This window comes from Echinococcus granulosus (genome assembly GCF_000524195.1).
Source record: "Echinococcus granulosus chromosome Unknown EG_S00018, whole genome shotgun sequence".
Taxonomy (NCBI): Eukaryota; Metazoa; Platyhelminthes; class Cestoda; order Cyclophyllidea; family Taeniidae; genus Echinococcus; species Echinococcus granulosus.
This window is the reverse complement of record NW_020170398.1, coordinates 188006-203290: the sequence shown is the minus strand read 5'-3', so window position 1 is coordinate 203290 and position 15285 is coordinate 188006. Positions and strand designations below refer to the sequence as shown.

Sequence of the window (15285 nt, the reverse complement as noted above, 5' to 3'; positions counted from 1 at the left end):
AAAGGGACCAAATGGTCGAACAGGCGTACGTGACGGCTTAGAGGCAATAGTTGCAAGGTACAAAGACAAGTGTGGTAAAAAGAAAGCATTGTTAATCCAAAAGACTCATATTATTGGAAGGAAATCCAACAAAATGAAAGTAAATAAGCAAACCTACGAAAACAAACCGCACCAGCCACAGTACCAAAACCTTTCAACCCAACGGCTAAATGGGGCAATAAATAAAACAAGAAAACACGATCCAAGTAAAACCCCTAGCCTAAGCCATACACCTTCTACAATCAAAAAACTAGCACGAATTTAAACATCGATGTGCCGATTACTTGTGCCAATACGTTTAAAGGAAGAACAAGGGGAAAGTTAAAATTCAGAACAAAATTGCCAAAATAGATTCACAATGACGTCGCACCTTTTTCGCCGTAATATGTTTGTAGTGCGTTAAAGCTTTTTTGTAGACGAAAGAAAACATAATACCGGGGCTTAACACATGTATTTGATATACAGTAGGGTCTGGAACTACTCACATAGCCCATGGGACAGTCCACCCGTCGAAGATGCAATGGCCAAAGCACAAAGCGGCTCTTTAACAAAAGCCAAGAGTTAGGCAAACAATTGACGAGTTGCACAGCTTCTTTACTCTTTTGGGCCTCATTGATTGCTCTACCCTTGGCCATCCTCCCATGTCAGTCACCACAATGTATTCGGGCTATCTGTGTCAGCTACAAGATTCCCATGCAACAGTAATAATACTTAATCCCAACGTTACCCATTTCTTTTGACAATTTTACTGATACTAAAGATTTGTCTTGTATGGGGAATGAATTCCGGGAAGAGGAATGCTCTAGCCATCAGAGGTGTCCACAGCTAGTCGTAGAAACACTGACCTAAGAGCAAACTTATGCAAACGGGGATGAAATTTGGAACATTGCATGGGGAAATGGCTTTGCGTCTACCCTTCCTTACCACTTTTGTTTTCACTTCAACGCTGCCCGATCATGACTAACAGGTTCTTCTTGGCCAGTGGAAAGGCGGAGGTTATATCGCGTTTTTACTTATGCAATATTTTGATGCAGGTCTTACGAGAAGTTCCGCAGTAGAAACTTTCTGAGTTGTTAATAGTTTTCGCAGAATGCAGGGCTAGGGTAGTTGCAAAAAACAACGGTTTTTAAACATGGTATATCATTTTTTATTTTTACAAGGGGGTATTTTCCGGCAGTAGAAATGCGAATGAATGTCTTTTAGGATTGGATTTGCCTTCCACTCTCACCAATGTAGCACAGCAGGACTGCCCTGAAGAGGATGGTAGACATGGTACTTAACCAGAGCATACAATTCCAACATGCCGAAAGGTTTGGGGCTACTGACATGGCTTAGGGGACAGCAAACATGGCGAACGAGCAACATCTAAGAAACTAATTAGATTCTAGGTCCCGGACCTACGGTCAGGCCCGTAGGCAGATAAGTTTTAACTCAGCTGCTTGGTTCTGGCATTGCTTTCGGTTCAGCCAGTAAAAAACTTTGATGCAAGTCTTAATGCATAAATTTCAGTTCCGTGTATAATGGGATAAAGAGTAACTAGTTATATAGTATGTGTTCAGAGCTTAATTGAATCATCATTTAATAATTGGGCTAATTTGCAATGTTTGACCTTGAGTTTTTCAAATAGTACAGTTTTAACCCAATTGGATCGTTCGTTAATTGCGATATTTGGATTCTACAACATTGCCCGTTTATTTTGAACGATGCCGTCCCTTATCAAACAGCAAATCCTGAAACCCCTGTCCATGTATGTGTGCAGTTTACGTTTACGAGCAGATTTGCAAAAAATGTTGATCCTGACCAAATCAGGCTGAGCGCATTAAAGGGCGAGTTGAGTATGGAAAATTTAGAGCTGAACGAGGATGTTTTAATGGAACTTCTTGGTTTCCCTAAATGGCTTCGGATAAAAAGTGCGATCTGTGCCCACATATACGTGAAGGTAAATGAGGCATTACCGGTTTATTCATTTTTGCGCAGATTCCTTGGACAAATCTCCGGTCCCGTCCCATTGTTATGGTTTAGCATTTCTCACATAATGCAATTTTTAAGATTGTCGATAGTGTAACAGTGGAGGTTGAGGTTCTGGAAAAAGCGTACCAGATTAATGGCAGTGATTCTGTTCCTAGCTACCGGTGCGTCACATGTTCATTTTATTGCTCTTAGTTTATCAACCGGACGTTATGGCATGGTTGAGCGTGTTATTGATGGAATTTCGATTCGCATCCATGAACTGATTGCTGAGCTGAAGTCAAAACTTTTTAAGGCCTCTGTCAATGTATGTCAATCCTCGAGTCATTTCTTGAACAGCTTTTATTCTAAAAAAGAATTTTAATACCGACGAATACCAAGTGCGCTGGAGCAAAAACTTTATTGTTTGGCTAGATTAGTGCTTATACAACTTAACCTGCTTGGGTGAAAACATTTTGCTACTACTTTTATGTATTTTTCCAAATTTTTGGCAATTTCTATTTTGTGAATTACAGCTTTCTCACATTTCCATATCAAGTAAAAAGCCTAGTTGGGATTCAGGGCCACTGAATTTTGGATTCATTCCTCTACCGGAAAGAAATAGCATTTTAATTTTCAAGGAGATCTCCTGGGAGAGCACTCGTTTCGAGGCCGATGGTTTAGCTGATCGCACGACACCTATCAAAGTCATCATCAATCGAGCACGTCTCCGGGTTATTTTAAAGAAGCAACTTTCAGGTAGTGCCTTTTTCCATCTCATTTCCATCTGTTTGACTTCTGCATTGTGGCAATTCATTGCACGAATTGTTTGTTTAGATTCCTCATTCGTGTGCGGAAAGATGGTTTTGCTGGTGGAAAGTCTTCTGTGGGTTCTCACAGTTTCGCAGTTAGAGGCGGCTATTGTTTTTCTGAAATCCATTAAACAATCCTTACAACTGTCAGCTGAGTTGAAGAGACGACTTGGGTCAAGTAAAACCAAGGTAGCAACTTTTTAGTTTCGCCGATTTTCTAGTTTCAATACGTAGCCATAAAATCTTGATCCGGTCAACTTTCCCCACTTCAAAATGCATTTGTCGTCACATTTTTCATGACGAAAATTTCTTGGTCCAGCCAACGCCTTCTAGGCTCGGTGGTCCCACGGGTACGGCCCTCAGGAGCGCGTCTCAAGGTCAGCCCGTGGTTGGTCGTGTAACTGATCCCAGACTTATACAATACTTTGAATTTTACGATGTGAAGGAGGATTCTTTCCATCTCCAAGCTAGTCTTATTGAAGTCCACTTCTGTGAAGATACTCTTTGTGGTACGTTTTTGAGAAATAGTAATCGTTTCCCGTTTTGATTGTTTGCGTTATAGTTCGTTTTTCATTCGCCACATTTTATTGGAACTTTATTTGTTGCTGTTCTTGTCGCATCACATCTTTCACATGCAATAAAGGGATTAGTCGAACCCAATGTAATTTTTCTAGGCTCATTTCCTCTATAAACGCGCAATGTTTTCTCAGTACTACAGTCAAGTCATGCATTTAGGATTTGCTAGTGTTTTTTAGAATTTGTGGACTCCCAAGGCCTTTATGCACTGGGCATCGGTCGTAACAATTGTTTCGTTTTTCTAAACTTTCGAAAATCTGCTTAGTAATAGGTAACATTATCCCGACTAGTTTGCTTGTTACTCGCTCGTAGCAACCCACTGATCGACTACTAACCAGTTTTAATTAATTCTACTCTTGATTAATTTTGTTTGTATCGGGGCCTCTTTTTCCCTGTGTAACTTCTTAATCCACCGCTTTAGCATCCTCGGTGAGCACGCAACTAGTCAATGGTGGTTCCGTTCGGATGACCTTGAGGAATCTCAATGTTGATCACTATCCAGCTCACCCCAGAAGTAAGTCCCTTTTCACGTGATCGTATGGACGCACTGATTTAATCTAGTCTGACAGCAGTGACATAAATAATGCCTTGTAATTAACGGCAAAGTGTAAGATTTGATAGCATTTAGCCATTGTTTAAAAATTACTTGTAGCTTACCGGTTTTGAGATTTGTCGAGTTTTCCTTCCACATTAGTGAAGTACTCAATTGGATTCACTGGCCACCATATCTCACTATCCTTCAATTTTACTACAAGTCCTTGCATATTCATTGGCCGAATTTTTATATTTGCGTAGGAAATTTGCGAATTTAGTTCTGAAAATTATAATGCAGATTGGTCTAGCACAGTCGCATCGTGGGATCGTATAAGTGTTCTTGTACTTTGCACATATCTTTATTCATAAAACACCCTGGAATTAAGCTTGGATCCACACAAAGGGGAAAAAATCTGGTAACAGGTGATACGAGCGAGAGTTCACTCCACGAGCATAGAGACCGAATTCTATGAGCCGTAGAATGCGCCCAAAAAATACTTACAGTTAGTGTTGTTCTCTCTCATTATCACCCACACCCGAATCATGAATCATGCTCTGCTTGTTTCTACGAAACTCGGATCTCTTATAGGATCGAATGGAGCAAGGATTTGGTGGTAACCTAGGCTTTACTCTGGATTTGATCTGGGCTCATTGTATTAATAGTTCCCTTTTCCATTGCGCCATGCGATGTTTATTGCTGCTGTCATTTTACGACCGTGGTCAGCCATTTGTTTGGGAGTAAGTGGTTGTTATCGACGTAGGCCATTTTCCGTTAGTAGCACCGAATGATGTTTTTGAATTTCTCTATTCTTGCGCATTAAGAATCGAAACGGGTGCTGTTAGGCTAATTTACGTATTTCACTCAAATACATACCTATAGCAAGGTATTTAGCTTTTCTGCGTAATTCCATTCCGCCGCTGTGTTACCCCGTTGATAAGAAGCTGTCGGCAATAAGCGTCTGGGTGCTTACGTTAACATTTTTAGTCGACTTCTTAGCTATCCACTGAGCACTCTTTGCTGAATGGATCAAATGTTATTTTTCAATCCTCCAATAGGCTATAAACCTCTACTCTTCTGATTTTTAAAAACCAGTCGCCAGAATTTCCCTTTTAATTCTTCGTTGTTGTGTCTGTTAATTCGTTACGCTAGATTGTCTATTTTCCAACTCTGGTCCGCCCTTGGACTGCTCCGTGTTCTTCCTTCTGTCTACTTAACACGCTAACCTTTGTCCTAAGAAATTACAAGATTTTGAGGGTAAAGCTTTCGACTACAAAATAAACAGTTTTTAAACATATTTGCTTACAATGAAGCAAAAACATTACACTTACAAACATATTGAGAATGAAGTTAAGCCAGATTTCCAGCGAGTCTCCATAGTGCTTTTCGTTTTACAACACTTTACAATACAAAACTTGCGACTTTCTTCGGGGTAATTATTAGTATCAAAAACCAATGTCTGAGCATTTATGATTCTCCATACGTGATTATTTGGGCACTCACTTGAAGCATCTTTCATTAAACCTAACATAGATTTTCCAATCACTTTCAGCTATTTCGCGACAGTTTTGGTGGTTTTTGTTTGTTTCTGACAGATTTAGTTTTGGAAATCCTTTTATATACATTGCGGTCATGACTACTGCCGACATTTGTCACATAAATGTGTTCATTTTAGAACTTTTCAACCAACCCATTAATAATTTTTGCGAAAGAGAGCTTCATCCTCTGCAATAAATGCTTACCTACAGCAGATCACATATCTCAATGCAGTAGAAGCATGGTATCAATTATCCATGCAAAATTGTAATGGTTTTATGTTTGCAATCTCAAAATAGCTACTCTACACGCTCAGACATGAAAAAGTACTCCTTCACCGTCAAATGCATTACTATTTAGCTCTCCTTCCTGAGCTTGGGGCTGGTGATGGCTGATATGCGTTTTATATTATTTGCGCTAACTGATTGAGTTATAACTAACTATAATTACTTTAAAACAGGATGTGGTTAACCTGTCCTCAAGACTGGTAGCAAACATGGTGAGATATAGAGAACATTAAGGGGTAATTGCAATTTATCTTCGCTGTAGCAACCCCTCGGACAGAATGGAGCAACTACGGTGAGATCAATCACGCCCGCACTCAATGGCTACAGTCCCTAAAACCCAACAGCGATCCCGACTGCGCCATTAATCGCAGCATTAAATCACCCCAAGTGGTACCGTATGAATCAGTTATCGTCTTCCGTTTGCAAGATATCACTGTCTCTTGCGTGATGCTGGAAAATCAGCGAGAGGAAGAGCGCTGGCCTCTACCCGTTGCAATCACCCGGGCCTACAAGAGGCGCACTATTATGCAGGCCTTCGATGGAGAGCAGCGAAGCCTCACTTCTAACACCTTTGTTGCCTCCGATACGGAAATGCACAAACTACCGGTGAAGGCGAACCTAATTTCGATTGACTTGACCCAGTGCTTTGCGCTTGGCAACATCGATGCAAGTACGTGTTCTAATTGGGGAATATTTAGTTCCCTTACAATCATCGACGATGTTAGACTTTTTAAAGGACTTTCTGCCTCTGTGCCAAATTCACTGATTCTTCTCATTACATTCTGCTTTGTTTTACTCTTAGCACATGCGTTTGACGTCCTACTTTTCTCATCTCAACACTGGGTAACAAATATGCCACATGATAACCGGTTGCACTAAGTCACGGCTGAGGTCAAAACAACGAGATGGATGTAGGATGCTCCTGGATATTTGCAATTTTTTCATTTTTGAGTGGCAGTTGAATTAGTCAAGAAGTGATGCCAAGCGATGTCATGTTAGGCCAATTAAACATATGGGGTGGTGGCAAACGTGTTAGATAAGTCAGGCAGCGGATGCTAGTTATCTTTATTATTCGCAATGAAGTGGGGGTACATATAGGAATTTGCAAAATGTTCATATTTGACTTCGTAAACACGACCAATTCTCTTCACGTATTATTTGCATTTTTCAAGCTTTGCCGATCATATTGTACGCCCAAGTCAATCCGTTGCATTTGAAGTTTGACGTTGATACAATGATTTGGCTGAATGCCTTTTTTCTCAATGTGACGACAAATTTGGTGGGTTTTAATGTGCTACTTATTTAATGAATAAGTCGAATTAAGTAGTCCTGGTACCAGTTGTGACTTAAATTTAGTAATGTAGTTCTTTGTGTTGGAGCGTAATATTCATTTGTGTTAAGTGAGAAACTCGTTGTGTGTTCAAAATTAGCTGGCCTAAGAGATGTTACTGTTATGGTCCTTTTTGTTTGTCTATCTCTGCCATGTGCGGACTTTCCATTGAAGCTTACCATAAAAACAAATTCCCCGAAACCAAATAGCTAACATGCGTACTCCTTTCAGCACTCCCTCTTCGGGGAATCCGAATTGTTCGTTGAGCAGGAGACATCACTTCCTCTCTTCTGTCGTGCGGAGGCTCTTATGCCAAGGGTGAGTTTGCTAATTCTAGGTGAAATAAACTTTTTCTTAATTTTTTGTGCCGAAAAACCCCATTGAATCTGCTGATATCTCCATCATTCTGAATGAATAGCCTATTGTAATCACAATGTGTCAGAAATAATTTATCTTCTCTGCTTTTCTTCGGTAAATACAAATAGTGTTAGCTGGTTTTTTTAATGATGCATTGGGATTTCTGAATGTGATGAAATTCAGTAAGCTCCAACAAGATTTTTGGGCAGTCCTCCCGAGCATACATCAAAGGCAAATTGTTTTTCGCGCTCTCAATGACGCATTTGAGAGAACGTTAGAAACTGACACGTATCAGCGTCATTCGTGAATATTCTACAAAAATGTTTATTTTATATCTTATCACTACCTTGAACACACTACCACACGCGTTTGGTACTGCCAGAAACCGACCATCATGTGAATTGCAGATTAAATGGTCTCTTTGAAATGTGACTTTGAAGATAAATCTGTCACTTCTTTTGTTTTCAAATTGTCTACACCACCCTGAATGTGATCGCCAATTAAATGAATTTCACCCGGGCGCCCTACTTGCTTGACTTATCAAGGTAAAGCGATTGCCTTGCTTTTTACGTGCACAGTCAATGAAGGACCGTCTTGCACCTTCTTTCTCTGCTACTTTGACTGAAGTCCCTTTCCAAGAGACTTCCGACGGGAAGAAAGGAATTAGTGTTGTCATTTGCTTCATTTTGTTTGCTGTGAAGATTGAACAAGCTCTTGCTGCGTTCCTTATGTTATATGTGTCTGGACGAGATTTCATTTTAAATGTACGGAAGGGCCGGTGGGTCAGTAGAAACTTGCAAAGACTGAAAAGTCCGCGTAGATAATCTTGAAACTTATACAAGCATTGTCTCTTCAAATACCCACAAGCAAGAAAATTGGTCGATTTTAACAAGCTTTATTTGCGTTTTTGGTTATAAAACGCAGCAGTTAATCAACGCTTTAGGTTGTGTTTCCGCTGCATCCCCCACCACCCAATGCTGCTAGCAGTAATGCTTCTGACTATCCCTGGACCGGTCCATCTGCCTTGGTTGTTCAGGTTGGATTTTACTCTTTTCTCCTTGAAAGATTGTCAGATTATTGATTGCCTCAAACAATGTATTCATAAGTTTTATGCTTTATTTTACCGTTACTGTAAAATATTTTGCAGAGTTTAGTGGTATATCTGCTAGTTTTTTTTTCCGAAACTGGAATAAGTTGATGGCGTTCTTCGAAGTCATGCAGGTCATTTAACTATTTATTATAGATCATATTTCTATGCTTCTAAGCTACTCCTTTATGTCTTTTTTGGGCATCTAATTTTTGCTTTCCATATTAAAGATGATGCTTGGTCGCCTTTTGGTGGATGATGAAGTGGTTAACGGTTGGTTACGTCTAGCCAATCTATTCTACGGAGGCTGATGAACTCCACATCAATCGTACTTTAGATGATAAAATTTGAATTAATTTTGGACATGATGACCAAAATCCATTAATGGCTCACTGACACCTGGTAACCCTTATTCAATGAAAATAACTCAAAGGTCTCAACGTCTTTAAATTAAGTACTTGCATGACAAGCTCAAGGCAACTCTGCTAGTGACCCATTATTTATTCAATAATGTAATAGATAATCGGAAAACACTTCATTAGCCTATAAAAGGATTCATCCTGAAGACTTTGGATGGATAGTGGTACGGGTGGCATGGATGCACCCTCTACGATGTATGGAGGGTACATCGTGACGTACGGAATCCCTGTGTGATAGTGTATACTGTTGTAAGTCCCCTTAAATTCACGACTACATGCACCCAAAGGACCTGCCTTTAGTACCCATAAAGACCATATTTTTTACTCAACTAATAAGACTAATATTTAAACTGGATGTCCAAATCCCTTTTTTGTCTTTAAGTCCGAAATGAACTAATTACTAGACCCATGCTGTTTGTTAGAATATCTAATTTCATGAGAGCTTATCTGTCCATTATCTTAGTAGCACAGAAAGCTTAATAACTCAGGTTCCATCTTCCTCCCTCATACAGGTCGACACAGTAATTCTGCAAACTGTCCCCAGACCACTGACCACCTCCATGGCCAAGACTTTGGAGGATTGTTTGGACAAATTAGAGAAGCAATTACAACCCCCACCAACTTGGGGCCGTGAGCACACACCTCCCGATCTGCCTCAGTTCAGGCGATTCACTGATTTGAAACCTCTTTCCCCGGTACGCTTCCAACTACTACTTTTGGGAATTTAAGTATGTTTTGTTTAACTCTCGGAGTTTGTGTCACTTTGACATCCCACTTCCACTAATGGAATACCGATAGCGCAACAAGTCGAAATATTAAAGGATAAATGTTGATGGAATTGTTTAAGTAGCTCCGTCCTGAGGGGCAATTTCAACCTAGCAGTAAGATGTAAGCTGATTCCAAGATGAAATGTAATTTGCTAAGGGCAGTTTTATAACAGGATGTGTGTACTGTCAATTCGGACTTAAATCTTAACTGTTTGTGAGTTGAATAGCCGCACGTTGGCGGGTAGATATTCCTTTGGAAAGCCTATGCGTTTATTTGCGTTATCTATGGTAGGAAATCTCCCTTTGGCTGCGAATACTATATATTTAATAATAGTTGCAAGCATATTTAAAAAACATGGGACATTTACTGAAGACTGATAAAGCCTATCTGTCTGTTATCCCGCCGCAGCTTAATGAGAGGGAGTGTATATATGCTGTGACCAATTCGGTGAAGTACTTAAGGATGTGTTCTTGCATTTGGTAAATATCAAATTTGTTTGACACTGTGATAAAGGTTTGAATTAGTTTACGCCATGTGCTAAAAATCATCTTTCTATTGAAAACTACATCGGGGTCGACTTCATCGTACCAATCCATTCAGTGTGGTGTGTAAACCGAATGCAGCAGAAGGGAATGGAATTTACTTTGATTTTCAAAAACAGTGTCGCAGAAGCTATCCACTTTCGCAAAAGATAGTAGCAAGTTGCGAGGATGGTCATCTAAAATCATTTACTTGCGAAGCGCTGCTTGGAGCCCAAGTAATGCTAATTCCATCATTTTCATCAGCCAAAAGTTGTAAAGATCTTAATTGGATTTCACTCAATCCGTTGCTTTATTATCCTATCATAAAAAACACACCTCTATATGGGGGTTTTAAATGTTAGGTATCCATCATTAACTCTCCACAGGTGTACATTTTAACGAAACTGTTCCTGGTACTTTAATAAGCTCAGGTGACTAAATAAGCTTGCACAACTTTTGTTATAGCTCACTGTAATGAGTTATTCCAATTAGTGGGACTTTGTAAAATACATGACACTGTTTACGTACCTGCTTTATAAAGTCTAGGCCTGCATCATTCTGTCATCGGTACTGCCTAGTGTGCTCCCCACCACTTTCATCCAGCTTGAGATTCTCATTTCATAAAATATCGGTTGAAGCCACAGAAGGTGATTCCAGTTTCTTTTGATGCGGAAGCTAATTTCTCTTTGATTTATAGTATAGCATGTAGAGAACGTTTAGTACGCCATGTTGAGCCAGCACAACTTACTATTCAAATATGATTGAAATGAATGACGCGATTCTGGTGATACTGCGAATGCCTCCAACCTCGAAAAAGCGTTCATGTTTGATTTTTCAGGCGTTTTAATTCGTTTGGCCAGTCTTCTCACGCTCTAAATATTATGCTCCAGTTTAAACTCTCCTAATCGGCTAAGACCACGTGTGGATCCACTTTAAGTGGGATAATATTTGCTCCAGGTTCAAGATTAATCATGTATCATAAATACACATAACTGCCTGACTTGGACAGTCAGCGCTAGCTAGTCTCTGCATCCGTACCAATTCACCGTGCTCCTCTGTACTTGCTGATATACTTCAGCAGTGAAGTTACCCGCACTAAAGTCTGTATTGTTGATAATTTGGTTGAGATCTCACAGGATCCAGGTCACGTATATAAACCTCTGTTCATAACAGATGAAGAATCACTTAAGGTTTGGATCATCACGCTTAGGAAAATTGAATTCTTAATTAGGATAGAAGGTACCTTGTCGGTATTGGCCGGATGTTTCAGCCATGAGTGGTGAAACAGCTGGTTTACACTTACATGAGCTGTGAAGAGAAGGTCGTGAAAGCGAGGCTAATGAGTCCCACTTGCAGCTGACAGGAGAGGAGATTGAAAGAAAATGTTTAAAATTCTCCACTCCTCTCCAAGCGCACAGTAAAAACGAACTGCATATTTTTGAATTGTTTGCTAGCCGACGGACTTGTGCTTGAAAATGCCTTTTATACCCTAACGTTGGTTAAAAAAGTAACGTAACGTTGGCTGTCTCAAACAGTTCATCCTCCATCCCAGTACTTCTAAGGTGGTCACCACTTCATCAAAGCAAGATTATTCTTGATATGTTTCTAAGTATGCATGTCTGCGTGGTCAACCGTAGATGCATTTGCTCGTTTTGAAGTGTTGAGTTACTGCAGGCGAAACAACAATCACGGCTCCGAGCTATTTACTTAATGCAAGAGAAACTTCTGCGTGAAGAGCAAGCAGGACTGGCCAATTAATGGGAAAAGTTTAATTCTCCTTACAAGACTAGATCAGAAAGGCCTCATACCTTATGTCGTCTCAAAATCTAGCCTAGGAATGCTTGGATTTTGGAAGAGGAGGGAGGAAGATGCTGCTCCATCTTCGTGCTCTGTATTTCCACACTATTTTTTCTCCAAACAATGATTGTCGTCCCTTAGCTCTAGCGTTATACAGTTACGTGATCACATGCAAAATGGAGTGTATAACCGGATGCTAAAAGCGTGATTGAAGCGGCACTGGCTAAGTCCAAATTTTTTTTGTTCCCAGAGTGAGTACATTCTATGAAATTGTAAGCCATAGTTAGATTGTGCCTCGTTGAGAATAAGTTATTTCTGCAGTAGATATTTTAATTACCAAACGCTTACAAATTTATTTGAAAACCTTATAACTTACCTGCGAATGTCGTGCGTGGACATCGTTAACTAGTTCACTTTCTATGTGAATAACCAATGTAGGACCTGTTAGGGGTAGGATTTCGATGATACTTGAAAGCGCTGGTGAATTGCATTGTTAAAGTTAGATTCTCGTTTCTACGAATTCGTCAGAAAGCATCTGGGATATCTATATTTTTGCTTATATGAAGCAGCCACATTTCCTTAGATTCCGTGCTGCATGATGCATCGTCTAAGTGTCAAATTACTCATCGTCAAGGAAATAAGAATCGCTTGTGTTTTGTTAAAATTAATCCCTGATTCGGACAATAACCGAAACTAACTTCTTACATTTTTATTCAAATTTGACTTTTCCCTTATTTCGTTGTGGGTTATCATGTACCTTATAAAAGAGGAATTTGTATGGTCAAAGTAATGTTTTGTTAGCGTTTGACTTTCCACTCAAAAAGGTTGCTATGTTTATTTGAAGTCTCTTTAGGAGCACTTGGGTTTAGGCCTCATTTGTTTATTTTTACTCTCCTTTTCATCCGCATTTTACAGCTTCCTGAAGGTGAGCCCAAAGGTTTGCTGGTGTGCGTTCACTGTTCCAGTGTGTGGGCCGAGTTTCTCACAATCTGCGAGGCAGCCAGACGCCATCCTACTGCAAACCTATCCTTCAAGACCTACCGTCAGTCCTTCCTCGATCCGTCCCCCTTCACTTGTTGGGCCCTAATCCCCTCTTGGCCGCTCTGGTACCGCCCTCCATCAACACCTCGCTACCCAGTCACTTGGAGTCCCGGTCTGAGCCGTAGTTTGACCTCTCCACCCTCCCACCCCGCTCCCATCAATGTTGTCATTGATCTCGACTCCTCAGTCAATCCCCTCGCCGTTTATGCCAACAGCAGTACATCGGTCCGCTCTGCCAGCAAACCAAAATCTCTTCACTTCACTATCGGTCATTCCGGTGCTGTGTTTACCTTCTGTTCGGTGGAACATCTTCGTTTGCCCGATGCAGTGGATCACCTGGTATTCCTCTACGGTCTTTTCTTCCGACTGGTTCGTCTCAAGGCCAGCATTGGGCTGGATTATATGGACAACATGACACGACAGCAGGCGAATGAGAATGTGAAGCGGTTCCACGAGTGGGTTCTGACTGCCAAGTGCCTATTGACTCATGGAGTGAAAGTGGAAATTGCCAGTACTGTTGAGTCGAGATTTATCGATCCTCCTGCGGGATATGATAGGGGTGAGAGGGCCTTCGGCTCCTCGCTTTCATTGGAGTCCTCAGTGAAGACGGACTCGGTGCAAGCTGTGAAGCTTTCAGGAACGGAGGAATGTTTGAACCGGGTTTCGGAATTTGGTGGTGGAAGTAAGAATTTCTTAACTTCCGAACGGATTACCGCCCTCGAACACGTGGCACAGACAGATCATTTTCTGAAAAATGAGGAATCAAAGAATTTGGAAAAAACTCCTGGTCTGCACAGTGTTTCTTCCTTGGTATCTTTGGACAGTGATGTAAGTACTTACTGTTTTAGGTTCCAGATTCGTAATAATTTTTTTAGATAGCTGTCAAAAAAATGGTTTGGTATTTTTCCCATTCACAACACGTACTTCACATATGGCTCAAGTTTATCCCTCAGGTCACATATGGCGTTAAGATGTGATGGATTAAAATCATCCCAGCAAGTGTTGATCACGTCTCGAAACCCCTGCCATTGTTAATTATGATTACTCTGGTAGGATATTCAGTACTGAGGGATACTTTCAATGGACGTAGTCGTCAACAGTCTGACGTGTGGTTGTGTTTCACGCTGCCAGGCAAATCCAAGTGATCTGTGCTTATAACAACTTAACAGTCTTGAGCTTCGATAGTATATCGAGCTTCGTAGTGCCTACCATTTTACTATAGACACCCGACAGTTTCATTACTTGCATAATGCTATGCTATTACGCCTTTTTAATCGAATGGAATCGAGAAAAGGGATAATTGAATGCATTCATGGAAATAGTTCATTTCTGATCTTCCAAACTGGATAGGACTGAAGCAAATGTTATGCCGTTTGAAGGGGTAGGAATATCGTATGATGGATACAAATGAGTATTTCTCATATTTAAATTGTTTAATTGTTGCCATTTCGCTCCCAAGGGTTACACTCTCGACGACTCAAACACCATCGCCCACTCCGATTCCTTTGAGATCCCCCTACTTGACGACGAAGCATTTAATGAAGTGTCTACCAGCTCATTCGATGAAATTGTCCCCGAGGAAGTGGGCATTGATGTGGCAAACAGTGAGGAAGTAGAGGAGCGCTCCAACACCATCATGGATGAGGAGCAGGGTGTTAATTTCCCCCCTTGGAAGGTGCAACGCCTCATGCTGGATTTTAACAGTCTGTCTGTCGACGCTGGTGAGTTATGCACCAACTTCTAGTTGCGAAGATATATTGGGTCTCAACATTGTTCGTTCGAAATATGGCACCTTTAGCAGCAAAATTTTTACGTTGTTATTATCACTAATTTGATTGGAACTACACCTCTCTTGTTCAAACAGTGACGTAGAGATCTGTTTTGACACTGAATCTTCGTGATTATCAAAACTTAGATTTGGTGTCAAAGGTAACTCAACAACCTTTATCCGACTTAACGATCTTTTAGTGGCGGCGTAGGATATGCAATTAAGCCAACTTCGACGGAGAATATTGTCATTCGTGCGTATGGAAGGAAACCAAATAAGCTCGTGAGATTATTATAATAAACGAAAAGTAACTGCAAAAGATTCCCGAAACATCTCATTCTCTAAATAAATCCCCACCGCAATCCCTACCCTCTTTCACACCGAGACACAAGTCTGCTGCGAGTTGCACTTTTACAACAAGTTCAGCAGTTAGAAGTGAAGAGGAGATGAGTTCCAACCACACTTGCC

At 40.6% G+C, this 15285-nt stretch overlaps 1 protein-coding gene across 1 annotated transcript in view; it reads left to right on the top strand. All coding sequences in view use genetic code 11, as the record gives it.

Moving 5' to 3' along the window:
• Positions 1-1742: 1742 nt before the first annotated feature.
• The window catches only part of EGR_03432 (UHRF1-binding protein 1-like protein), a gene marked incomplete at both ends in the record, with an annotated part of 21803 nt that continues 8260 nt past the window's right edge, over positions 1743-15285 (top strand). The window contains 15 exons of the mRNA XM_024492681.1: positions 1743-1786; positions 1816-1978; positions 2089-2171; positions 2203-2314; positions 2523-2745; positions 2824-2987; positions 3118-3307; positions 3796-3888; positions 5992-6399; positions 6902-7008; positions 7291-7377; positions 8360-8452; positions 9435-9617; positions 12924-13877; positions 14509-14770. Of these exons, the coding sequence (XP_024352814.1) occupies positions 1743-1786; positions 1816-1978; positions 2089-2171; positions 2203-2314; positions 2523-2745; positions 2824-2987; positions 3118-3307; positions 3796-3888; positions 5992-6399; positions 6902-7008; positions 7291-7377; positions 8360-8452; positions 9435-9617; positions 12924-13877; positions 14509-14770 (3166 nt within the window). The remainder of the gene's footprint in view (positions 1787-1815; positions 1979-2088; positions 2172-2202; positions 2315-2522; positions 2746-2823; positions 2988-3117; positions 3308-3795; positions 3889-5991; positions 6400-6901; positions 7009-7290; positions 7378-8359; positions 8453-9434; positions 9618-12923; positions 13878-14508; positions 14771-15285) is intronic.